Source organism: Fundulus heteroclitus, chromosome 3 (genome assembly GCF_011125445.2).
Source record: "Fundulus heteroclitus isolate FHET01 chromosome 3, MU-UCD_Fhet_4.1, whole genome shotgun sequence".
NCBI lineage: Eukaryota > Metazoa > Chordata > Actinopteri > Cyprinodontiformes > Fundulidae > Fundulus > Fundulus heteroclitus.
This window is the reverse complement of record NC_046363.1, coordinates 25,520,465-25,547,605: the sequence shown is the minus strand read 5'-3', so window position 1 is coordinate 25,547,605 and position 27,141 is coordinate 25,520,465. Positions and strand designations below refer to the sequence as shown.

Below are 27,141 nucleotides of genomic sequence, written 5' to 3'. Positions count from 1 at the left end.
TTTTACATCTGACTGTGTGTGGTATGACGATAAAGACGGATTCTCAACCAGTCTAATAACCCAATCCCAACAAAAAAACCCTCCCTCTATTAAATGACATCTTTATATCTTAGAGGTCACTGAAACATGAAGCCATGCATTAGATTAAAGTCCCTGGACACAATCATTACCTTAAAGTAAAGTATAAACTATGCTCAGTTTTATTTATTTAGAATAGGTGATGGGGATGGATTTGTGACTACCTTTATGACATTTATTCTCTTTCCTACTGAATAAAAAGTAATGTAATGTTTTGAGGCAAACTTCTGACCCACAATGATCAAGGTGTAACTGGCTTATTAAAATAGGAGGGAAGGGAGAGATCTGGGGGGGGGGGGGGGTCATGTTCAGAAGGATCATTGCTAGGAAATGGGCTGAGCGAATAAACAGATGATTATGGAGGTGAGTGAATCAGAGAGAGAGAGATGGTATATGCCACTGGCAGGCCACTTAAAAATGGCATATAAAATTTTTAAGTGCCACTTAAAAATGGTATATGCCATTTTTAAGTGGCCTACCAATTTCACCAAACGCCTGCATGGGTGCTGAATGTCGTATTCTGGTTTTATTGACAGTATGTTTTTTGCAGTTATGAAAAACGAACATCCGTGTATGTGGTCTGTGTGTATGTGTCGGAGAAAACAGCAAACATTCATGCCACTGAATCTTTGTTTTAGCTGTGTTTTCTTTGACTTTGACCATTTCAACCGCCTACGATAATGTGGTGGCATATGCCACTGTTTTTCTAGCATGCCACTTACATCTGGTGGAATTTTCTTTTTCTTTTCTGAGTAGTCTGAGTTCTGCTCAACTCCTCATACCTATCGATTAATCCAGGTTCGCGAGCATTTATGTATGCAGTTTTCTCAAGGACCTAAACAGTATTTCTGTGAATGTAACTCACGACTGGCTTAGCTACTGCTTGGTGCTCTCGCGTCATGTCTGCGAGACAAACACAAGCCATCATGCCTCCACCATTGTGCTTGATCATTTATATTAGGCCAAATAATCTCCAGTGTGGTTTGAGCTTTACAAGGCACAGGGTGTCGGGTGTCTTGTTGTTCTTTCAGATGCAACGGCTCCATCAAGTCATGTTCGTTCATGTTCTTCTGATGGAGAAGAGGTTTTGCAACCAATCAGACAAGCCAAACTTGTCCTGTCTCTTTGTTTTCTTCATTACCGTAAAACTCCCTCTGACAGCAAAGGTGGCAGTTTTACACTTCAAAATGTGACCTCTGAGGTCAACTTCTGTTTTGACTGGGTTTCTGCTTGAGAATTATCTTTTTCTACTCCGTTTTGACAGACCTTGAATTAATGTTTACCTAAAATTACGCTAACAGCTCCTTCTCAGGGCCAGGCTGATCTTTTTCTTCCTTGTTATTGAGTTGGAATCCACCTGGAAGCTTCAGACACACAAAGTGCCAAAACTTTTGCTTTCATTGACATGTTCATACCTGCTGATTAGCACGTTTGATTGGCAGCGCGTGGCTGCTATTCACCATTGTAACTCTATTCAAAGCAGACTTGTTCACACACGGATGATGCATTTAGTTAGGTTTTTATAGCAAAAATAAATAGACTATCATTTTAGTTAATCCTAGGTCTGTACCTAATTTTAGGCCCTAGTGATCACACAGTAGAAAAGTGACAAGCAGATATATATTTGTTGTTTGTGAGTTTTACTCTAATGCTAAAATGTAGCTATCAATGCAATGTGTGATTAAATGTTTGTGCTGTGTGGTGTCTAATACTGAGTTAAATGAGAAAAAACTAAAACTAAAATTAAAATGAATCTCCTGAGCCCTTTGCAACCTGTGATTTAAATCCAAGGATAATCATACAGTAAAGTGAAGGGAGATAAAACGGTACTTCTGAAACCAGGATCTTCTGAGTCAACGTCTCCCATTTGTGCAAGTTTTCTAGGATACTGGTCTGCTGGTCAACATTTTTTAGGAATGATCAAATAAAAATGTCACAATATAATGTGGCATCATTTTTACATGAATCATAAATATTTTATATTTAAATATTTAAGTATTGTTGATATTACTGTGCTATGTATACTTTAAAAGTGCAGGGTGCAAGTTTTGAAGTTAAAAAAGGGCAAACTTCTGCAAAAATCCTGGAACTTGCGCTATGCTCCTTTAAAGTACACCTTAGAGAAACATGCATCTGCTTAATACAAATGTTTCTCAGTCAAAACAACTTGTCATTTTCTTTTACTATCATAAGAAAAATGAAATACAAATGAGTCAGAACACAAATAAAGAAAAATAAGTGTAATATACAGAAAACTCAAATGGTGAACATAAGATAAGATCTTTGCAGAGCCAGGTTGACTTTATAAGTTAATATTCCCATCCAGATATTCATAAACTGTGGTATGTGAAGCTGCTGGCCCATTTTGATGCTCCTTATGGAGGTCTTATTATGAATAAATTAATCACTTTTTGTTAAACCGTCACATCTGATAAGTAGCCTTACAATGCCATACCATTTTTATCCCATTTTCATTTTCTTTGAAAACAGAATGAATGATGTTTGCTTCTTTACATGCAAACTATATATAGGGTGAAACCAAGTAGGGGCCCTGCACCAAGTAATCAACAGCAGAGATTTGTTGAGATTTATTTCCTTTTTAATAATGTATTTATTAATTTTGGATGGCTAGACCATTAAAGAAAAGTTTACAAATATTGTAAGCATATATCGTGATTCATCTTTAGGGTGTAGTGTACCTAATTCAAGAGAAAGAATCTCCGTAATGCCCCATTTGTAGGTGGCTGACTTGTAGTTTGAGATCTGTAGAAATATCACGATGCAGCCTATTTACTTAAAGCTGCATATCATTGCACATCCTTGAGATTCAAGGCAGATACACCATATTGACTCGGGGGTATTGTTAATCTAAAAATGTACATCTTTGACCATCCATGTTTGAAAGCCAAGTGTTGGAGAAGCGTAACAAAATGAGCCAAAACTAAAAATCTCAGCGGAGTTCTCACTATTGTCCCAGGCTTTACTGTTTTTTTTTTTCTTCCACCTGTTTCATTTTGTTTCTTCTAACTGTAGTTCATTTCTCCTTTACCTTCACTTTTCTTTCAGATTACACACAATCGGTTCCAGCACAAGGCTGTAATCTGTGTGTGTTTTCTGTCTGGGGCTGGCTCTTTGAGCTCAGGAAGAGAGAGGCCAGCGTAACACTCTCACACAACACACACACACACACATGCGGGATGAGAACCTCTGGCGTGGCCTTTCCCACCGCTGCCCTCTCTGTATCAACACACTCACACAAACAAGCCTCCCTGCACTGCTGCACAATCAAAGGGCCTTTGTCTCCATTGTACAGCTGCTCCAATAACACACATACTTATGTTGCAGGACGCTCATTACTGCAACCAAAACAAAACCGGCGAAAAACAAAGTGCAAATCTTCCTAATTAAAAGGTCAAGTGCAACTTTCTCATTAGGGTGACTTTATAAAATGTAATCATTCGTGCATAAACAGGGCCTTGCAGAGGTAATCGTGTGTCACAGACTTTTTCCCAACTTTGTCAAATGAGTTCTACAAACTTAATTTCTTCTGGAATATTTGTCATAAATCAAAACAAAGGATCAAGTTACTCTGAAGCTAATGGAAAATCATTGATGTTTCTAAATATTTTTTTTAACAAATATAAGTCTGAAGACTGTGGTGTGCCTTTGTATTTGGCCACCAGGAATCAGTACTGTGTAGAACCACCGTACATTACAATTTAATCTTTGGGACTTTAGGGGCATGTCTCTATGAACCTCCAGCTCCCAGGTGAAGGCCTTACCAAAGTGTGCCTTTTGTTTCTCACCGCATAAAGCATTTTGCACATAGACCAATAATTTAAACCTTGATATCCTCTGATAAGATCATGTTTGTCTATTCTAAAAGGCTAATTTGGTATAGTGTGCCACAAACACTCGGCAACGGATTCTCCCACCTGAGCTGTGGATCTCTGCAGCCCCTCCAGAGTTAGCTGGAGCTCTCCAACCCCTACCTGTAGGTTTAGGTTGATGCTGTTCGTTCACTTTTGTTCCCTAAGAAACCTCTGAGGCCAGAAACAGAAGAGCTCAATTTACACTGAGATTAAATTAACCACAGTTGGGCTCTACTTACAAATTAGGTGACTGATAAGATGATGAATGCAATGGATTTTATTTAGTGGTAATGGAGTAAAAGGGGCGCTTTAAAACCGTAGGGCAAACTTTTCAGATTTATATTGTGAAAAAAAAATGTAATCTACTTTTGTAAGGTATAATCAGGCAGGAAATTACAGTCACCAGAAAAGAAATCATATGTCTATCAAAAAAAAAAAAAAGGAGAAAAAAAAACAAAGAGGCAAACTTCAAGAGGTATTCTTGTGTCATACATTTTATTAAATTTCATATACAAATTATAAAAATAGACAGAAAAAAAACAAGTAAACTATTTGGCCTTGAGAATAAGCTTAACAAGCCCTTCTGGTATTTATATATAAATATATAAAAAAAAGGAAAAAGGTTCAGGTCCAAATATTTAGAAAAGTGTCCGGGACAAAAAGTACCACCACAGTAAGGGCATTGCCCTGTATACATGATTACATAAAAAGGCACAAATACAAACTATAAAGAGATGTGAAAGCATCTCTCCAAGCTGTGCAGAAAAATATGAAACAATTTACTCCAAATTATTCTATTTATATATATATATATATATATATATATATATATATATATATATATATATATATATATATATATATATATATATATATATATAATCTTTGGCTACAATGGAATGGTGCTGAAGTCAGTTCATCAGATTTCTTCGTGACATCACAAAAGGTCGGTAAATGCCAGTAACACTCAACCACAAATGACGTGCTTGACGACAAAGGTCACTTTTTAAACATAGCTGCAGAAAAATAACAGTTTAACCCCCATGTAAAACATAGATATTGTGTTATCACCACTTTATAAGTGGTGTCACTTGATGTGCAAGTTCCTCTCTCTCCAGCAGGAATGAGAGCATATGGAGGAACTCTTCTTCCAGAAATTGGCAAGTTTGAATTGTCTTTCCGCTTTAATTTGCACACTTTCCTCCTCATATATGCAAAGGCTTATAGGAGGGTGAGCTCTGACTAGTGGGGGCAAATTTCCAGAACAGATAAAATCTGATCAGGCTGGTGAAGATTCCTGGTGTGTTTGGAACCTGGAACCAACAAAGACAACATACAAGGTAAGCCATGAAGCAACGTCACTGTTGTTTTTTGACCCGTAATTAGGCTGGCCACTGTGGATATCTTCAGAGTTTTACCATGATATAGTAGTCGTTCAGCTGGAGGCCATAGAGAACCCAGGAGGTTGAAGTGAAGAAGGTGGCTACGGTCAGAGGGAAGGACAAGACCTGCACGTTACCACTGCGAACTATCGCTACCTGGAGAACAGAAACCAGAGACTTAGACAACTTTATTTGTTATTATGTATGCACAGAGAGCGTACAGAACGAAATTTCGTTGCATATGGCTTGTAAATTGCAGTAAAAATTAAATTACAGTATAAGGTGCAGCAGTGATTTAAAAGTAAACAATTTAAATGTAAACAATGCAGGAGAAAGTCACAGTGTACAGGTGAGTATTTTTAAACCCATTTGCACAATCAAATTCTGTACATATAAACGTTTTTTTTTTTTTTTAAATACTCACCTGTACACTGTGACATTCTCCTGCATTGTTTACATTTCAATTGTTTTACAAAGGCAAAGCTTTGTTAAGCTAATATTAAAGCTACATTGGTGAAAGTGAGTCATGTAAAAACTACAAACAGAGAGATTCCAGCAGGTCTTGAGTTCTTTTCTCGTACCACCTTTTTCACATCTTTATTTTAAAACCATTGTTGCTATATGACTTGGATGTTCAGACCCATAGGCACTGCTGACTGGTTAAAGGATGCAATTTATACAGTGTGTGTGTTTTTTTTAGGAGTTCACATTTCGAAAATTATAGATCAAAGACATTTTTTTATTATTATTTTTTTGTGGAAAGGTGCTTCGAAGTTGGAATTCTAGGTGTGAAAGTCAAACCAACACCAACCCTAAAATCCAAAATGGCCTCCTCTACTTCAGTAATTTTAATTCTACTTCGCTGCAACTGCACAAGTCTTTTGTTTAGTGGTGTAATGTCTCCTGAGGTAAGAAAGTTATACATATTAGATTTTGCCCGCATTCTCTCACTGATGCGTCGATTATGGTGGAGACTCAAGAAAGTAGCCGAGAGTGCGCAACGCGTCACACCCAGGCGCACGGCCGGAGTATTCGACCTCTCATAAACCAACAACCCATGACTTTTTTACCCACATCCCGCTGTAAGGCAAAAATAATTGATTGTACCAAGTTGGACCCCGTTTAAAAGACATTAAAACATTGTTAAAAACATTTCTGCAATTATGGTCCATCTCAACATGAAAAAAAAAAAAAAAAACTCCAACTGTTTTTGTTCAGATTGTACAATATTAAAGCTTTCATTTCAAAAACATTTGAAACTTTAAGAGGTTTTGGTAAATTTATTTCCGCACATTTTTAGAATCACTTCAAGACGAAACTGAACCAGCAACTACCTTTCTTTACTTTGATCTCTTCTTCTAGTCCCTTTCAGAGCCTTCTGAATGAGTCAAATGAATTTGAGCTTGATTGTGTGTTTATTATGAACTTTAATCCTGGTTTATTTGTGTCATTTTATTATTAGGTGGGCTACATCATAACAGAGAGTTACAAAGGATAAACAAAAGTTCAAGCTTGTAAGATTTCCTGTCTGACGTTATTGCGCTGTCCCGTAATGTTAGGATGAGAGACGTTCAGGCTAGAAGAAATGTGTGGTGCGTATCCTTAGAGTAGAGCATCAGGAAAAAACAGAATGTAACAAAGTGGATTCAGCACAACAGGAAGACAGATGAAGGAATGAAAGGCAGGAAACTGACTGGGGGTCATTTCAGAGCTCAGAGGCAGATGGATGGAAGGAGACAAACAGGATGGAGGACAGAACCACGAGATGATATGAAGTGACAAAAAGGAAAAGGAAAGACCGAGCAGGAGATTTATTCCTTCAATTGTGCAGAGGCGCACAGGAGCCAGTTTGAGTTAAAGGATGTGAGCTGAGCTGATACTGCCTGATGTTCATTAACAAATTGAGCAACTGCTTTAGACTAAACCTTTTAAATATGATCAGTTTATTGAGTCCATTTTCTTGAACAAAAACATAATTTTCAAGATACACCACCTGAATTTCTTTAAGGTATATCTTTACCTTCATATTTATAACCATGTCATCAATTGAATCAGCTGTGATTTAACATTGTTTAAGGATATAGGAGATATAAATGCTGCAATAGATATTAAAATGGAAATAATCTTCTCAGTTTGTCATAATTAAGTTTTAGATCAAACAAATTTATACAGACTCGGTATAAGCAGATGGGAAAACACAAAATGGAGTTTCCAAATGATTATTTTAAGATATTCAACTTGTCCTTAAATGAAAAAAAGTAAAGTCACCCAAAGAGCTAAGGTCACAATTTTATGGCCTGGAAATCCAAGCAGCTCCAGACCATCACATGTGACTGCAGAAATTATATTTTTTTAAATGCTATGTCAGAAGTATCAGAAGAAAAGCAGCATCTTTGTCTCATCAGTTTGCAGAATATTTTGAAAATCTCTAAGGGATCGTCAAGATCAGTGGCCATCAATTCCTGTCCTCAAGGTCCGGTGTTCTGCAGCTTTTAGATGTGTCCCTGGTCCCACACGCTTGAATCAAAAGGCTGAATTAACTCCCTGTCATGGTTGAGTTTTGGTTTGGCTTTGTTTTTCTGTTATTTTCATTTTTTCATCTCTTTTGGGTTAGGTTTGACTTTATTTATTGTTAGTTTTCAGTCATCAGTTATTTTCTGTCATTTTTCACTTCACCTCCTCAGCAGTCAGTCACACCTGTTATCATTTACCAGTCAATTAGCCAGATCCTTGTTCCACCTGTGCAGTGCTCTATTTAAACCTCCCTCTGCTTTCAGTTCAGCACTGGGCCGTCATCATTCCACACCTCTCCATGCCAGTCCCCGTTTTGCCTTGGAAGTTTTGTTTTGCTCCTGTTGTTAAGGTTAGTCCTGTCAGTCACTCTAAAGACTGTTCGTTCACTGTTTGTTCCTGGAGAGGTTCTGCTCTGTGTCCTGGTGTCTCCAGAGAACTGCTAACTGGACTAGCCATCCTGGAAGGGCTCTGCTCTGTGCCCTGGTGTCTCTCAAGTTCTGCTAACTTGACTAGCCGCCCTGGAGAAGCTCAGCTCCGAGCCCTGGTGTCTCTCAAGTTCTGCTAACCTGACTAGCCGCCCTGGGGAAGCTCAGCTCTGAGCCCTGGTGTCTCTCAAGTTCTGCTATCCTGACTAGCTGCCCTGGTGAAGCTCAGCTCTGTGCCCTGGTGTTTCCAATGAACTGCTAACCTGAGTGCTATGAGGCCTGCTAGCCGAGCAGCACCTAGCTAGTGTGGACTCTCTGTCTCCGGGCCGTCAGCTCCTGCCATCACCTTCACTCAGTTTCTGTGCAACCAGCTCCTCATCAGACCTCCACCCATCAACCTTGCAATAAAGACTCTCAAACTTTTAGTCCCGTGTGTGTGTCCTGAAGTTCATCGGTAAACAAAATCGTGACAGTACGGCCCAGTCCCAAGGTGAACTCAGGCGCCATGCGGGGCTTACCTGCTAGAGTTGACGACCCGGAGATCCTCGCATATTTGGAGATGTGCGAACGCCAGATGAGGGAGAGGTATGCCAAGATGGCTTCCGCCCGGGACCCTGCGCCACCCGCCCGGACTGACTCCACTCCCCAGGTGGTTTACGTGGGCGTTGTTACGGCTACCCCGGAACCCGGGAAAGGAAGCCGCTCAGCCTCTCGTCGTCTCGGTCATCATCTCCATGACTCACAGCTGGCCCCTCGAGTAAGGCACATCGTTCCACCTAGCAGACCCCCACGCATCGAGGAGAGCCAGCTGTGGGAGTTCTACTACGGAGACCGAGACGACCTTCTGCCCTGTTGGCCAGCTGCCACCCCCGAGATTGCCTCAGATTCCTCATCTGTCCCCTCCCGGCGAAGACGGCGTAACCACCGGCGCGGAGGGTCCGTCAAGGTACAAGAGGAGGATCCGCCTCCAACCTCGGCGATCTCCGAAGCCTGTAGTCCGGCGCCGCTCTCCGAAGCCTGTAGTCCGGCACCGCTCTCCGAAGCCTGTAGTCCGGCGCCGCTTTCCGAAGCCTGTAGCCCGGCGCCGCTCTCCGAAGCCTGTTGCCCGTCACAGCCCGAAGTAGCCGAAGAGTTGGTTCAGTCTCCGCCCGAAAGCTCCGAGCTGCCTAAAACAGACCCGTCGGCCGACGAGGTAGTTGTTTCGCCTCAAGCCGAGGCCGACGAGGGAGCTGTTCCGCCTCAAGCCGAGGCCTCCGAGGGAGCTGTTCCGCCTCAAGCCGAGGCCTCCGAGGGAGCCGCTTTGCCTCTGTTCAAGTCCCGTGAGGAGGTCCAGGAGGACCTGCCTCCGCCAGAGTCCCGTGAGGAGGTCCAGGAGGACCTGCCTCCGCCCAAGCCTCGTGAGGAGGTCCAGGAGGATCCGCCTCTGGCCTCGGTTTCTGCCGAGACCTGTAGCTTGGTGCCGCCTCTGACTCCTCTGTTTGGCCGGAGCCGCAGACTGCGGACTTCGAGCCGCTCGACTCTGCCTCGTCGGGGCCGTCCACCACGGCGCCCGTCTCTGACTCCTCTGTTTGGCCGGAGCCGCAGACTGCGGACTTCGAGCCGCTCGACTCTTCCTCGTCGGGGCCGTCCACCACGGCGCCCGTCTCTGACTTTCCTGTTCGGCCGGAGCCGCCGACCGTGGTCTCCGGGCCGCTTGACTCTGCCTCGTCGGGGCCGCCCTCCTCGAGGGTTTAATCGAGCGATGCTGCTCCGCCGCCTGCCTCGTCCAGGACGACCTCCACGAAGACTTTTTCTTTTTTTTGCTTAGCAGCCGTTTTTGCCTGAGCCCTTAAGGCCTGTGCCTTGTTGTTTTTTTGGGCTCGATTTCAGTTTTTGATTTACTTAGGATTTTTGGGGTGTTAGAGTTATTTAGGGGTTCTTGTTTTCTTAGAGTTCTTAGTCTCTGTTTTGCTTTTGTTTTTCCTGCTCCGTTTTAGGATTCTAGATTTCGCCTTAGTTTCCAGGCTTTGCTTTATTTCCTCATTTACAGCCTTAGTTCTCTGGTTTTCTCGTTAGTTTACTTATTCATGTTCTAGTTTTCTTGTTTTGCCTTAATTTCTAGTTTAGCTTTAGTCTCATAATTTTGCTTAAGTATTGTTTTTTACCTTAGTTTTTCAGCTTCAGTTTTGTGTTACATTAGCTATCTAGTTTTACATTAGTTTACCAGTTCGGGTCCTAGTTTCTCTGTTTTGTTTTTATTTTCTGGTATCGTTTTAGTTTTCTGCTTAGTGTTTTTGTTTTGATTCAGGGGTTAGCTTTAGTTTTTTCTTTTGTGGTGCTATCCCTGTTCTAGTCTTGCCTTTATTTTCTAATTCTTAGTTTAAATTCTTCATTTTGTCCTGCGCTCTCCCAGCGCTCCTTAGTTCCTAGCGCTTGCTTAGGTTTCTGACCCCTGATATGAGCTGTTTCACGCTCCTTCGGTTTGGCTTAGTTAAGTTTTTGGCCTTCTTGTTCCTCGGCCTTCTTAAATTTTGACCCCTTGGATCCTCGGCGTGTTAGAACGCCCTTTGTCTCCTGGCGTATTAGGATGCCCTTTGTTCCTGGTTCCCTGGTGTTTAGATTTCTAGCGTTTAGATTTAGTGTTCCCGACGTGCTTAGACGCGCTCTGTTCTCGATTCTCCGGCGTGTTAGGACGCCCTCTGTTTTCGGTTCCCCGGCGTGTTAGGACGCCCTCTGTTTTCGGTTCCCCGGCGTGTTAGGACGCCCTTTGTTCTCGGTTCCCCGGCGTGTTAGGACGCCCTTTGTTCTCGGTTCCCCGGCGTGTTGGGACGCCCTCTGTTCTCGGTTCCCCGGCGTGTTAGTACGCCCGTTCCTTCCCTTTGGCGTTAAGTACGCCCGTTCCTTCCCTTTGGCGTTAAGTACGCCCGTTCCTTCCCTTTGGCGTTAAGTACGCCCGTTCCTTCCCTTTGGCGTTAAGTACGCCCGTTCCTTCCCTTTGGCGTTAAGTACGCCCGTTCCTTCCCTTTGGCGTTAAGTACGCCCGTTCCTTCCCTTTGGCGTTAAGTACGCCCGTTCCTTCCCTTTGGCGTTAAGTACGCTCGTTCCTTCCATTTGGCGCTGTCGTGCGCTCGTTCCTTTCCTTTGGCGCTGTCGTGCGCTCGTTCCTTTCCTTTGGCGCTGTCGTGCGCTCGTTCCTTTCCTTTGGCGCTGTCGTGCGCTCGTTCCTTTCCTTTGGCGCTGTCGTGCGCTCGTTCCTTCCCTTTGGCGCTGTCGTGCGCTCGTTTCTTCCCTCTGGCACTAAGTACGCTTGTTTCTTCCCTCTGGCGTTGTCGTACGCCTGTTTCTTCCCTCTGGCGTTGTCGTACGCCTGTTTCTTCCCTCTGGCGTTGTCGTACGCCTGTTTCTTCCCTCTGGCGTTGTCGTACGCCTGTTTCTTCCCTCTGGCGTTGTCGTACGCCTGTTTCTTCCCTCTGGCGTTGTCGTACGCCTGTTCTTCCCTCTGGCGTTGTCGTACGCCTGTTTCTTCCCTCTGGCGTTGTCGTACGCCTGTTTCTTCCCTCTGGCGTTGTCGTACGCCTGTTTCTTCCCTCTGGCGTTGTCGTACGCCTGTTCTGCCTTGTGGCGATGTTCGCCTGTCATGCCCGTTTTTGCCTGGTGGCGATGTTCGCCTGTCAACGTCGGTTAAACGCCTTTTGTTTTGCCTACCAGCATCTGTTAGACATCCTTTTTAGTTCGCCCTAGTGGGTAGTTTTGGTTTGATTTTAGCACACGATCCTACTTTCCCTCCACCCACCCTGGTTAGATCAGCTTAGTTATGACTCTTGCCCGCCATCCTGCCGTCCCTCCACCCACCCTGGTTCGGTCACTTTGTAGTTTGTTTTGTTTGATAGGCCGTCCGGAGTCCGGCCTTGAGGGGGGGGTAATGTCATGGTTGAGTTTTGGTTTGGCTTTGTTTTTCTGTTATTTTCATTTTTTCATCTCTTTTGGGTTAGGTTTGACTTTATTTATTGTTAGTTTTCAGTCATCAGTTATTTTCTGTCATTTTTCACTTCACCTCCTCAGCAGTCAGTCACACCTGTTATCATTTACCAGTCAATTAGCCAGATCCTTGTTCCACCTGTGCAGTGCTCTATTTAAACCTCCCTCTGCTTTCAGTTCAGCACTGGGCCGTCATCATTCCACACCTCTCCATGCCAGTCCCCGTTTTGCCTTGGAAGTTTTGTTTTGCTCCTGTTGTTAAGGTTAGTCCTGTCAGTCACTCTAAAGACTGTTCGTTCACTGTTTGTTCCTGGAGAGGTTCTGCTCTGTGTCCTGGTGTCTCCAGAGAACTGCTAACTGGACTAGCCATCCTGGAAGGGCTCTGCTCTGTGCCCTGGTGTCTCTCAAGTTCTGCTAACTTGACTAGCCGCCCTGGAGAAGCTCAGCTCCGAGCCCTGGTGTCTCTCAAGTTCTGCTAACCTGACTAGCCGCCCTGGGGAAGCTCAGCTCTGAGCCCTGGTGTCTCTCAAGTTCTGCTATCCTGACTAGCTGCCCTGGTGAAGCTCAGCTCTGTGCCCTGGTGTTTCCAATGAACTGCTAACCTGAGTGCTATGAGGCCTGCTAGCCGAGCAGCACCTAGCTAGTGTGGACTCTCTGTCTCCGGGCCGTCAGCTCCTGCCATCACCTTCACTCAGTTTCTGTGCAACCAGCTCCTCATCAGACCTCCACCCATCAACCTTGCAATAAAGACTCTCAAACTTTTAGTCCCGTGTGTGTGTCCTGAAGTTCATCGGTAAACAAAATCGTGACACTCCCCAGTCTGCAGTCAGGTTCTCCAGAGTCGTGCTGATGACCTGGTTAGTTGACTCAGGTGTGTTGAAGCAGAGTAACTAATAAAAGTTGCAGGACGCTGGCCCTCGAGGACCGGAACTGAGGACCACTGATCTAGATATTTTATTGTGAGACGGGCCCATGTGTTCATTTTGGTTGAAAGCCGTTTTGGTTTGCGAGCTCTCCCGTGGGATCCTGTGAGGTGAAGACTCCAGCAACACTCGAAAAACAGTTGATAGCTTTCATCAATGGCGGAAGTAGGTGAAGTTGTGCCAGAAACATTTTACAGTCCCACACGGATGCCATTTTGTTTAATTCCTTTGTTATTATTAATATTTTTTAATCATAGAGACTGATCTTATCTGAGCCAAGTGAGTTCTGCAGTGCTTTAGATGTAGTTCTGGCTTCTTTATGACCTACTGAATGCATCATAAATCTCCTTTGTAGTAACTTTTTTACACCACTGGCTCCTGGTAAGGTTGACGATTGTGCCACGTTTACTTTATCTTTGGCTAATGGTTCATACTGTAGTTTACTAGAGCCCCAAAGCCTCAGACATGGCTGGTAGACCTTACCAGACTGACATGTCAACATAAAGTTAGACTTTAGCTACTTTTTGCCGTCTCCATGTGTTTTGTGCAAGGACCGATGTGGAGGGGGGGGGTTGGGGGATGCAACTTTACAGCTTGAGGCAACGATGCAGTTATGACGTTAATTTGTGCGACCAGTAAGCAGATGGACTTACAAATGTAAACGAGGAGATAATTTTTCACTAGATGAGAAAGAAAGTGATGTACGCAATTTTTGCCATACAGAGTGGGGAGACCACTGAAGCAGCTTTCATGCGTAGAGTTTACATCTATAGCTCATTATTAGTCATTACTCAGGATTTTGAAAGCCCTCCACATGTTTCAACACAATGTTGTCGAGTCATGAGTCATTTTCCAGATGAGAAGTTCTGGTCTGAGGACTTGCGCCTGGATTGTTGAGAGGTGGGGTTATGTGCTGACCAGCGATGACTGGTGAACTCTTTTTCTGCCCCATTCAGGCTGCCTCTCACCTGCCATATATTATCTACTTTTTACAAGACTCATATTTATGCGTACTTTTCGTGAATGGGTCTAAGGAAGCGGACATAAGCCAGTCGAGCAATTTCCATCTTGTTTTGTGAATAAATGGTGGGACACGGGCTTCTTGGTTGGGCTTTGCTTGTCTGGCCCTTGGTTTCTTATCACTGCCACCCGCTGGACTGGAGAAGTCAGGCTGATTTGAATACGTTTTCCATGGCCTTTCAGAGCAGCGGACACCAAAAGTACACAAATTACCCATGTAAAAACACATCCCAGATATTTAAATTCTGGGACTTTGGGTGCAAACGGGCCAACGCTCATTATTCAGGTATGCAAACCATGCACAGCAATACAGCCTGTCATAAACAAAATAAACAGCAAAAAGGACAGCAGCTGGCTGAGGGTTTGGCTGACACAAAATCCCAAAAAGTGCACCCACAACGCAGATCAAGAACGGACTTTAGTCAGAAACACAAATATTTCAAAATGCTTTAGCTAGGAGACCTTTCCAGTTCTTTGGATTGGATCAGGACATCCCTAGATGCAATCTAAAGAAAAATCGTATTGTTAAAGGAGAAAAGCATGCTCTTCAACTAATTCATTTGTGTCAAATAAGGATTTTAACTTGATTTGGTCCATAGCAACAGATTGTGTTAAAATCAGTTCTGACTAAGGCATACCATCAGGCTTATTTTGAGGGAAAACCTACTTATTTTACTGATAATGATTCAATTTTGGAGCCTGCAAAAATGATATGCTAGGAAACTTGCAGTGCCGAAATGTCTGGGTCACAGCATCCCCTGGACGGGGCCTTGCTTATCTTCCTATCTAATCTGAGGTTAGACAGCAATATCCTTTATCTTAAATTGATAAAAGGAAAAGCTGAGACTCACCTCACTCTAAATACACTGATGCTTCACCCCCCAAAACAAAAAAAAAAATCCAAAGAATGAGTTCAACCGCCCTTTCAAGATCACATCACATTTACAAGACAGCTTTCTACTATGTGAAGGGATTTTAGGCAAAAGTAAAAGATAACTCAAACATCTGTGTGTATTGTGTGTGTGACTGTAACGTGCTGTACCAGGTCCGTGAGTGGAGACAGGTACATGCTGATGGTGACCACGCTGCAGGATAAACCGAGCTGATTGAGTCGAGCCTCACCCTCCGTCAGGAAGGTGGTGAAATACAACCATCCACAGATCAACACTGCTGCTGCAGCAAGAGTCTGGAGCATCACCAGCCGCTGGAACAAACACAAGTGAGAACAGCACAGGTCATGCAAAACGACCATTTCAATGAGAGTCCTGTAAATACAGTGTTAGGCACATCTCAATAAATAGGAACAGCAACAAAGAGCCTTTATATTTCAGTAATTAAACACAACGTGAAACCCTTACACAGATCCATAAGCCGTGGCTAACAGGTATTAAAAACCCAAATTAATTTTCTCAGAAAATTTGAATAATAGTGAAATATTTAAGAACGGTAACAAATGACTTTTAATACAGAAATATTGGCCTACAGATAAGTATGCGCATGCACTGTACTGTTTATGAACTTTGTACTTGACCAGGGTTTTTTTTATGATATACTGCACCAATGCTAAGGTGATAATTATGGAAGCCAAGGCTGATGTAATCGCCACCTTCAGCTCGTCTGCATTATTCGGTCTGGTTTCTCTCATCCTCCTGTTGACAATAACTCATAGGTTAGAGCTGTGCGCTTGCGCTCTGAGAAGGTTGCAAGTGCCTGGTTCGATCCCCACAGACTGCCACTGAGCCCTGAGCAAGACCCTTAGCCCAAGATTGCGTCCCGGTCACTGTAAAGCTGCTCACTGCTCCCTAAGGGATGGGTTAAATGAAGAAGACACGTTTCCTTGGAATGTACAATTGCAGTGACAAATAAAGATTTCTCTCTTTCTTCGTCCAGGTTCTGGGACAATGATGTCCAAATGAAACAGCAAGTGTACATGCATCTGAAAAAGAGGATGTTAGATGACCAAGTGACAGTTCAGCCCTTGTTCACCTTTGTCCTGGTAAAACACTTCTCAGCTGGTGAGAGGTTTAACATATGATACAACAGTTGTAGCCCATGTCCTGATACGTCTGTGTGTGGGGGCTCCGAACTAATCTCTCACAAACTCTTGATTGGGCTCAATCCTCTCAGGGGGCAGTTATGCTTGTGACTCATTGACTTTCTCTAAGCTACACTTTTTTCCTTCCACTCAATTTTCCAGCAATATGTTTCAACACTGCCCTCTATAAACTGCCAGCTTCTACAGAAATGACATATTGCGGCTTACCCTACTTGTGGATGTCCATCACTGTTTTTTTCTGTACAACTATCAAGTCAGAAGTCTTCACCATAATTGTATTTTATAACATTTCTGTCCAAAAAATATCAATCGTTGGTGCTCTTAAATGATTTTCTATTTTTCTGGGAAGCTGACTATTTAGCTTTCATTAACTTTAAGCTATTATCATACAAATCAACAGAAATATATGCTTGAAACATGTAATTCTGTGCGTCATGAATCTGTATAAAAAAGGAGTTTCAGTTTTGGGATTTACTGAAATAAATTAACTTTCCAGAGATATCCTCATTTATTTGGAAGCACCTGTTTCTTCCCACCCTGTTTTTGATCTTTGGTCAATTTTAAGTTTATCAAACAGGATCCTGTTGGATGATGTGTTTATAGAGACTGAAAATCGTGGAGGTTAGTTGTGATTCATCTTAAAGAAAGACAAGTGAAACAACATTAGATGTTTCTGTGTTTGACAGGCAAATCAGGCCGATTCCCATCTGTGGTAGGTTTCCTGTTTCATCAGAAGCCATGCTCTGTTTTACCTTCTGCTTAGTGTAGAAGAAGTACACGACGATGTAGAGGGTTTGGAGGAGAGCTCCGATGACGTTGACCACGACGATGGTGTGATCCCTCTTCAGGGTGCCGTAAAACAGCCAGCCTAGGTTGCTGTGGAAACAGGAGCAGCGTTAGATGTGCGGAGCTGAGCCGATCGGCGCAGATGATGGAGGGAGGCTTTAAAACAAACTCCAAAGTTACTTCAGACATGTGGTGAGGAAGGGCAGAAACTGGATGTTATCTGCACTTTTGGACTCCCGCATCTTCTTCAGGTCGGTCCTAGATGCACGAATATAAAACAAAACCATAAGAAAAGACACATAAACACAGCTGACATAGTGGATTTTCTCTTTCTTTTTTTTGGGGGGTAAATAATTTGAAGAATTTATCGATCTAAATTCACAACAGCAGGTGCAACTTGCTGTGAAGAAACTAATCTAGTTGTTTTAATCAATTGGACGACATCCGGCTGGAAATCAATAAGCAGGGTGACGTTGCTGAGGAGAACTTACAGTCCTGTCGAGAACATCCCGACCGTGAACACGATGCAGGCCCATGACAGAAGCTCCGTCAAATCCATGGAGCGGAGATCAAATGCCTGCTGCTCCTGTCGCCTGTGTGTTAGACGCGCTTTCTGTGTTTTCCACCAGAAAGGATCAAACTACAGGAAAACATACACGGCTGCAGGGAACTACCAGGATGCTCGAACTGTATTTCCGTGTTTGTAATCACTGTGCTCGCCATTTCTGCCCTCTGATTGGCTGTTCGACTGAGACGGAGGGCCGCCACTGACCAATGGGGTGCTGGAACAATAGAAAACGTCACGCCACCAGAAAAAAAAAAAAAAAAGGCTCAGAGGCGATCAATAAATAATGCAAGTGAGTGAAGTTAAAGTTTTACTTCAACGGTAAATAAAAGATAATAGCTGGAGAATCAACGCACTTTATAAAATTAAATCCCAAATCGAGCGACTAATCCATAATAGCACTTTTTCTTTTCATGTTTTAAAGTAGGTAGACAGTTTCATATCAAAATCACTACCTTGTTATTTCAAAGGCAACATTAATCAGTGGTCCCCACACTTGCAAATGTCTCTGATATCCAACTTATGCAAACTGTCCCCAAACACAAGGGTGGCTCCGTGACGTTTTCAAAGGGACAACCAGAAGTGTCAGAAATACATGTGAAATAATGTATAAAACTTATCCAAATGAGAGCAAATGAAAAAAATATTTAAAATAAAAAATTAGCTGTGTAACTAGTTGTCTGTCTTGAATTTATGTTCAACAAAAAGGGCAATGTATTCATTAAATTAATTGAAATTAATGTAAACAAACAAACACCACAGGACCGAAAGCTGGGTTATTTTTTTTTATTTTTCACTGTTGATATCGAGGTATTTGCCAGTTCCATCAAAAGGATACAGCACACGTTTTACTTTAAACATGAACATTTTATTATTAAGTCATCAAAACAGGTTTGCCGTAAAGATACAGAGAAATATCCTCATACCACCTGTGAAGCATGGAGTTGGCAATACGTTGGTCTGAGGTTGCTTTGCAACAGTAGGAGCTGGACAGCTCATCATCATAAAGTCCGCCATGTACCTTGTACCAGAGGCTGCTGACAATTTTTTTCCAGTAGCCTCTGATACAAGGCTGTCTCCGGCTGCACATGCAAGTAACCTATCAAACATCACACAGCTGTAAGTGAGGAGAAAGGAGAAAGGCAAACCTCAAACCGATCCCAAAGTCTGTTAGACGGTTATTAAAACTGATGTAATTTTTTCCTCAGCCCAAAATTGCATTTTGTTAAATTGGATCCATTTAACAAAATTAACCTCCTATTCTAATAACTTTAGACACCAACATGAGAACCTTTTCTTACAAAATAATTTCATTTTCTTTTCCCATGACTGTGAATTTCAATAAATTCCTTTATTTAGTGTATTGGTTTGCAGTCACATTAGTCTTTATTCACCACATTTGATCAGACAAACTTATCATTGTGTCTAAACTACTCAAGAGTTTAGACATAAATTGGCATGATCTTACTGCAAAATTGTTAAGGATATTTAATTCATTGGGAATTTAAGAACATTCATCTGGTTTCAAAGTCTTCTTAAACTCTTTCACAGAGAAATTCAATCAAAAGGAGTTTTACTTTAGTGTAATAATGTGTATTACCAGTTTTATTGTAACTCGTTTGCTTAGGTGGGTGCTGGTGCCTATCTCCAGCATTCAGTGGGCGAGAGGCGGGGTACACCTAGGACAGGTTGCCAGTCTATCGCAGGGCAACACAGAGACAGACAACCATTCTCTCACACGCTAAGGAGAATTTAGAGAGGCCAATTAACCTAACAGTAATGTTTTTGGACTGTGGGAGGAAGCCAGAGTACCCGGAGAGAACCCACGCATGCACAGGGAGAACATGCAAACTCCATGGACTCTAGAACCAACGTGGCTATGCACCTTTAAGCTTTCAAAAAAATCCTATCATTGAACATGTAGCAGACACGGTTTTGATTGGGTGTCTCTTTGCTGCATCCAAGACGGAGAACCTTGAATCTGTATTGGGCACAATGAAGTTTTGAGATCACCAAGACTATCTGGAGAGAAATATACTAAGTATATGCTTCAGTTGCAGATCACGGGTCCTTCAACAGGATAATATCTCCAAACGAGCAGCCTAAAACACTCAAGAATGCATGAGAAAAGAAAACATTGGACTGTCTTTAAATGCCTCTCCGCGAGCCAAGATCTTTTATGAGCTTTTATGTGAGAGCAGCATTTACTCTTAGCATAAATACAGCTATTCTGTGAAGGCTTCAGAGGTTTGTCAGAGAGCATTATTGAACAAACAGCATAATTAAGAGCAAAGAAAGCAACAGACAGGTCAGGGAGAAAGTTGTGGAAAAATATCCCACAGAGAGCTGTTCAACCCACATTCTGAAAACAACTTACAGAGACATTACTATCCGCCTCAACCGAGAGACAAGGTTCTGACAAAAAGCCAAGAAGCCCACGTTATCTCTTAAAGGGCTGTAAAGAGTTACAGCTCAAGTGGGAGAAACTGGACAAGTCAACAGGACCCCCATCACCTCAAAAACTTGGTCTACATTGAAGAGGAGCAAGACTTTTGAATGGTTGGAAGACGGTCATAGATGAGATGAGAATAAAATAATACAAATTGGTCTGCATTCAAAATCCTAAGTGTGGTGAAAAACTAATGTAATACATGGTGGTGGTGCCATCATGTATTGGGGCAAAGAAGCTTGCACAGTCAGACACTACACCTAAACCCAATTGACAATATGTGACAAGACTCAGAATTTTATGTTCAAAAACCCTGTTTGTCAAAATCCAACTGGGTTTGAAAAGAAGAATAGACACAAATTTTAGCTTCTATATGCAAAGCCGGTGGAAACATAACTGTGGCAAAAGTACAATTCTGTATAGCATTGACACATGGAGCAAGAGTACAAATGCATGCCACACCTTTCAGATTTTTACTTGTTAAAGAAATTGAAAACCATGTATCATTCTGTGTCCTCTTTACAGATATGCATTAGTTTGTGTTGGTCTGTTACTACACTGAAGTGTGTGATTTTAAAGATATCATATATGATAAAGTTTAAGGAGGTATTAATACTGTTTCACAGCACTGTATCCCTCAATATTACAAATGTTTGGCCAGCACTTTTTGCATGTTGTTGACCTCTGTCCTGCGTTAACCCACCGAACACATGGCTCCCGCATCACTCAAGATTTTTAAGGCTGTGCGATCATCATGGCCATGACGTGATCACGGAAAAACTAACAGTTCTGTTTTATGCCCTGATTTGGAGTATGTATGCTGCGTGGTTTCACAAGGAGTAGTGACTTTTGACAGTTTTCAGCGATCCCCGAGGTTAGCGGGTCTGAGCGTTTGTGCGCCTCTTTCTAACATCCAGCTGTGTAGGAGGATGTTTGGCTTTACCACAAATGATGGTGTGCGGAGAAGCTAAAATGAGGGGAAAAAAGAGCAAAAGACCGAGGGCAAGGACACAAACTCGACACCTTTACACCTAGTTGTCAGTTAGCTTACGGGCCCCATTTCTCCTGGACTCCTTGGTTCCCTTTCAAGCGACCTCTCGGCTCTCGTGTTTAGTTTTGAGGCTGTGAAATCTAAGACAGGTCACGCTGAACACTGGAGATGAAAGGAGACGGGATGAGAAAACTGGGGTTGGGAAAGACTTGAGGGTGGAAACTTGGAGAGGCTTCATCAGGCGGGAGACGGACAGCTTCGCCAAAACATTGTGTCATCCATCAACATTTTTTTTTTTTTTATGTTCTCAGAGGGGTTTAAAAATCCAAGGTGGGTTACTGCAATCAGGCGTTTCAACATAAAAAAAAAAATGATGAAAACCAGACAAAGTTTAGTCATCGTAGCATGTTTCTTTATTTCACCAAATAATTTTTTACAGCTTCTTATAATTTTATGTACAATTTACATATTCACACGAACAAAAAAAAAAAAAAATGAGTCAAGCATGTTTTAGCAGGAAAACAACCATGTTATGGGAAGCTCCTTCAATTTGAGGTTTGATGAGCAGGATAAAAAAAAACAAAAAACAAAAACAGTGTACCAGGTAAGGTCAAGATTGGATAAACGAGAAAACTGGACGACGTACTGATGAAGCTCAGCTCCTGAAACCGGAATCAAACAGCTTTTTGAATAAATTTTGTTCCCTTTATTAGTGGTTCTCAGCCACTGAAGGTAAATCTTAGTGCTTAATTGGTCTTTGGACTGCAGCGGTAGCTGACCCCTGCTTTACACATTATTTCCCATTCAGAAACATGCATTTCAAATCAAATTAACCTCAACAACTTTTCTTTCATTTAACAAACTTTTTTTTTTCTGATAAAGATGAAAGCACATGGGATATTTAGCTGGATGAAGCCGAATAAGGAGCTGAGTGCTACAAAACATTAAACATATCCTACATCATGGTTCCCACTTTGGCAGTTGCTGATAACGACACACAAAAAAAGCACAATAATTTCTCTACATGTAGAGGAGGAAGAAAACGACTGTGAACAGGATGAAACAATGCACGGCTGTACCAACGGTATGAACATCTGAAAACATATGATCACGAAGGTCAATGTGATTAGAAACTCATGTTTTGATCATTCTGCTTGTAGCTCTTGTTCATGAGGACTGAAAAGGGTGTGCGTCTTAAATGGTCAAAAATTGAGAATATCCATCCTCAAAAAAAAAAAAAAAAAAATCACAGAAAGGAAGTTGTAGATAAAAAAAAACAAAAAAAACATCACCTTTCAGGTCCTTTTCTACTTTGTAGCGATCCACGCTACACATCCACACAAACAAACACATCAAACACACACTGAACAACACACACTGTCCATGCTCGTATAAAAAAGTCTCATATATATATATATATATATATACACACACACACATATAAAATCTCAGTGTTTATTTCCCAACAGCCTGCATCGGGTTCAAAATGTCTCTGTTTTTGGAGGAGCGGCGGGCCTCAGTGCAGCTTCATGGCTAACAAGACTGGGATCACGGTGAAAAAGAACGACAAAGACACCAGCTGTGCTGCAGAGCTGCCGATGCTCCTCTGGACATTTGGCTCCATGACTGCGGGGTCATCTGAGAGAAAGCAGAGAGCACAAGATTTCATCAGTCAGGAATGGTAAACACACCCAGCTTTAGCGGGTCTGAGACGCAGTACCCGGTTTGAGCCATTTTGTCGGGAATCAGCCCTCACCTGCTGGGAGCCGGTTTGAGGGGTTGTGAACTCCTCCTGCAGCAATAAACGTTATCCTCTCCTCCTCCTTTTTCTTCTCCTCGGCCTTGGATTTGTCTCGAGAATTCACGGAGCCTTTGTGCCCGACGACGTCAACTTTCAGTCTCAAGCAGTCGCTGCCATGGTGATGCATTGGCTTAGCTGTACATTTAAAAAAAAAAAAAAAAAAGAAGGGACATTTTTAATCAAACAACTCTCTTTAAGATCACAGCGAACGTTTAAAGAGTAGCTTTTTTTTTTTTTCTTGCGAGACTTACAGATATAGTAGTAGCTCTCCCCCGCCCTGAACTCTTTTCCCAGCGTGAAGGGCGTGAAGCGTTGGAACTTCTCGGAGAATTTTTCCGGAGCGTGGGGAGCGAAGGGCCTGGAGCACTCCCAGCGGAGCTGATCGAACGAGTGAGGCTTGCACACGTCATAGTCCTCCTTCTCCACCATGTACAGGACGTAGCGCTCAGCCGAATGCGACGCCACCTCCTCGTGGGTGTAGTGGGGGCAGATGATGTCCAGGTAGTCATTGATGCGCACCTCCACCGTGTAGTCATCCCAAACGAAGCTTCGGAGAGAAGGAGAGAGAAGAGGTTAGTGACAAATGACCCAGTTTCTCCCCCCCCACTACCACCACCACGTCATCTGTTCCCAAACATGTGCAGTGACTGAAAAACAGTCTCGCACGCAAAACACGTGTCAACAGACAGGTTCAATGTGCAGGACACCGTGTGAAGAGGTTTTTCCTTTATTTAGGTGTACAAACTAATTTCAGCGACAGAATTAGAAGGAGCCTGATCAGGCTTGACCTGTTTATGCCGTTTTTAGACAAGAACACACACCCAGAATCCTACAAACGTCAAACGCGATACCCATTACACGCCCTTCCACTGTTTTCTTTCCCCCCCTTTAAGTGGAGTTTCCCTTTTTAACTGTCATCAAGTATGGGGAAAATAATGATTGCAGCTCAGCTCATCCCCCAAGTACTAAAACCGTCTTCTCATCTCTTATACTCAGCCTTATGCACGGGCCAGTTACTGGCATTATGATATTCCAAGGTTACAGATTTAAAAACAACTTAAAACGTTCTGCTTTATCATTCTGAAGCTTTAAAGTCCTTTTAATAAGATTCAAGACAAAGATCTGAAGATTTATTTGGTTAAAAGGAGCTTCCAGCAACAGTTGCTGGCTGCACACTGCTGGTTAGCTGGCTGAGCAGACCGGGCACCCTGTAGCCAGAGGCTATTGGTCCTCCACACAGCTCTCCGGGTTTCTGCCCGACGAACTAATCACCTGGATGTTTGTAATTTGCTCTCAGATTCTATTTTATCTCTTTTTGATCTTCATTCGCTATTTCCTTTTTTATTGCTTCTTTCAAGCCTTCCTGTCTCCCCTTCGCTCCCTTCCCATGTCCTGATAAAGTATGGACAAATCAGCATAAATCCCCCCTTTTTTTCCCACAAGCAACATCTGAGGTTGTTTAGAGAGAACAGAGAAGGCGCTGTTCCGCGTTTACCTTCTGTTAATCAGTAGTTGCTTCTGGTTTTAGAGCAGATTTATTGAGGCGAACGGGGGATGGGGGTAAATTTATGTGTGAGAATTTAATCCACTGGTCTTTGCTCTACAAACACAACGCAGGTGAGGCCCTCTACTCGACATGTTATTCTTTCTGTAAGACCTGCCAAAAAAAAAAAAAAAAAGGAGGCGAAGAAAGATTTTTATTTGCACTGTACTCCCATTAAACCCTCAGAGGGCTAAAGATTTGAACATGGGAAGCGTTTCCTGTAAAACCGTCTGAATTACACGTAAAGCAGCATAAAATATTACAGCGGTTTAAGTGAAGTCTAGGTATAAACTTCACTAATACTCGATTCCAACATAATGACTATTTCAAGAGGTTCTTGAAATGGATTTTTGAGCACTTTGAGCAAGAAATCAGCAGTCTGCCTTGGTCTTTGTACTACCCATTAGTTTCATCCTCTGGATCCAACTAATCAGAATTTAAACTAAACGAAGACACCAGAGAAGTCACCCATTGCAGGTAGCACAGTAAGTTCTTATAAGCTTTCAATGGACCCTCACAAATATCCTGAACTGTTCCTTTAAAGAGCTTTGTCTGACTGCTTGTTTAGCCCGTTGCAGGGCGTAAAAGGGACAAGAAAACAGCTCCTGTGTGTCTGCCTTAGTTTACGTCTGCTGTAACGCTGTCATCAAAGCCCGAGACCTGCTGGCTTTGATCCCACCTCATCTTCCACCACCTCCTCTTAGCGTCCTGTTGTTGTGGCTCCTGTCAGGACCCCCCCCCAGCCAAGTCACAGACACTCAGGCTCCATGTGAGGGCCCCTAACCCCTCCTTCCTTCCTTCTCCTCCTTAAGCCTGTAATGCACTGGTTAGCTCTAACGTACCTGTCAAAACACGCTTTGTTAGCAAAGAACAGCGCTGCACTTGTTATCCAGGGCTAATAGGTTGATTACTACCTTCTGCTTATAATAACCGCTCCCCCCCTCCCCCTCCCCAAGTAAAGGTCTTTGTTGTGTAAATTCTTCTGCACAGGTGTGTAAATATCGATGCGTGCACGGCCGCCACAGCGAGCGTTTGTGCGAAACGAACGGGGACACATCTGTACACTGCAAAAAGGGAACTAAAAGTTAAGTGAAATTTTCTTGAAATCAATGTAGTTTTCCTTAATTAGAGCAAGCAAATAAGACTACTTGCCAATGGAATAAGATTTTTGCACTTAAAACAGGAACAATTCATCTCCATCATCTTATTTCAAGTGTAGGATATCTAATTATCTTATTTTAGGGGTAAAAATACTCACTCCATTGGCAAATAGTCTTATTTAGCTCCTCAAATCAAGGAAAAATACACTAATTTCAAGAAACTTTTAGTTCCCTTTTTGCAGTGTAGCAGTGAAATTGGCCAGGTAATCTCTGCTCTCCTCTTGCTTCCCTTTGCTGTTTTTTTTCTCCTGCCCAAACCATAATAACAGGACTGGAGCAAACAAGGCATTTGGAGGTCTCAAATGGTTCCCTCTGAAGTGAAGAATAGCTTTAAATTGTATGGGATACACCTTTTTTTTTTTTTTTCCTCTTTCTCCCTCCACACTGCGTCCTTGTTAGCGGTCTGGCCTAGCGCCGCATCAAAACACGGGCTTGTCAAAAGCCAACTCAACACATAGATTCTGTAGCTAATTTCATTCAAGGCGCGCGCTTTAAAAGAAAACTCTCCTTTATCCTACTCTTCACCGCCTCCTTTTCCCCCCTCCTCCATTGGTCTGGCTAATTAAAAGCTGTTAGGGGTCTGGGACCAATGTGTTCTGTGCAAAAGCAGGGGAGGAGGAATGAATGGGGTGTAATTATACCCTCTGCCTCCCCAAAGACAGACTGCCTGAAGGCTACAGGGCCCCTTCAACCTCTCTGCCTAAAGCTCCGAGGAGCTTTCACCGTCCTGAATAATGCGGAGGTGTCTAATGTGAGTGTACGTATGGCTGAGGGGGCTTTTGGCTGTATCATCTAGGTTGGCCAAGATGAATGTCGCCACAAGAAGAAAACCTTTCCGATTCCACCGTTCTCCTTTAAAGTGTTCGGTCATCTTCCTGCATCTGCGCTCACCCCCCCCAACTGGGATTTCTCAGGAGAGCGAGAGACGCAATAAACCTGGTCGCTACCGTCCTTTGAGCGATCCAGAGCCAGGTGTGTGTGTGCACGCGCGAGTCGTTGAAAACCTATTTTACACGCAGCTTCCTCTTCCTAGGCGCTGGGGTTTTGTGTCTGTGCTCTCCTTTGAGATTCTCTGAAGACCCTTATCCAGGGCGTGCGGTGCCCCGGGCTCCTGAGCACATCTGCTCATCGAGGCCTTGCGTACTCCCTCATGTGTTCATGTCTTACATGAGACGGGAGGTATGGGTAAACAGAGGAGGTTGAAGGTGGTTGTCTTTGTTCTCCTTCCGCAGGTCATTTCTCACAGCGGAGCTACTCCGGTTTTTGCGTCATCAACCGAGAGGTGTGTGTAATAATGGCCTCCTGGCCAGTTCAACCTATTGCCAGTCCGTAACCTACCCATGTGTCACCAGGTACAATTTTGTACCCATATAATTAGACATGGGTCACTTTATTTGTCTCAGTAGTTCAGTATTTTGACCATTCATGGAGCTAAATCTGATATACTTTAAGCTAAATAGAAAATTACTCTAAATTGCCTCTTGTTTATACCTTTCTCAACCTTAAGGTGGACATGTAACGCTGGACTGATGCACGGAAGGTACCAAATGGCTCCTTTTTTATAATCTACAGAATAATCACAATTTTTGGCCCTTATAATTGTAAGGGTAGAAAATGGT

The 27,141-nt window shown here is 42.8% G+C and overlaps 2 protein-coding genes across 2 annotated transcripts; both read right to left on the bottom strand.

Moving 5' to 3' along the window:
* Positions 1 to 4,801: 4,801 nt before the first annotated feature.
* On the bottom strand, positions 4,802 to 17,740 carry slc50a1 (solute carrier family 50 member 1). Its single transcript, XM_012865669.3, has 6 exons — positions 17,505 to 17,740; positions 17,194 to 17,271; positions 16,980 to 17,103; positions 15,214 to 15,375; positions 5,369 to 5,488; positions 4,802 to 5,263 (listed from the first exon to the last, which is right to left on the bottom strand). Exons 1-6 carry the CDS (start codon positions 17,570 to 17,572, stop codon positions 5,156 to 5,158), a joined length of 660 nt encoding a protein of 219 aa, XP_012721123.2. The 5' UTR covers positions 17,573 to 17,740; the 3' UTR covers positions 4,802 to 5,155.
* Positions 17,741 to 21,408: 3,668 nt separating this feature from the next.
* Positions 21,409 to 23,366, bottom strand: LOC118556370 (ephrin-A1-like; the record flags this gene model as incomplete). Its single annotated transcript, XM_036134182.1, is given in 3 exon segments — positions 21,409 to 22,656; positions 22,775 to 22,954; positions 23,071 to 23,366. Coding segments are annotated over 3 exon segments (598 nt in total), but the record flags the coding sequence as incomplete, so codon positions are not given.
* Between the last annotated feature and the right edge of the window lie 3,775 nt (positions 23,367 to 27,141).

Coding starts and splice junctions, on each gene's coding strand:
- slc50a1 (XM_012865669.3), bottom strand. CDS start 17,572: ATGGATTTGACGGAGCTTCTGTCATGGGCCTGCATCGTGTTCACGGTC. Junction 17,272..17,504: donor GGGATGTTCTCGACAGGACT/GTAAGTTCTCCT, acceptor TCGTGCATCTAG/GACCGACCTGAAGAAGATGC. Junction 17,104..17,193: donor TTCCTCACCACATGTCTGAA/GTAACTTTGGAG, acceptor CTGTTTCCACAG/CAACCTAGGCTGGCTGTTTT.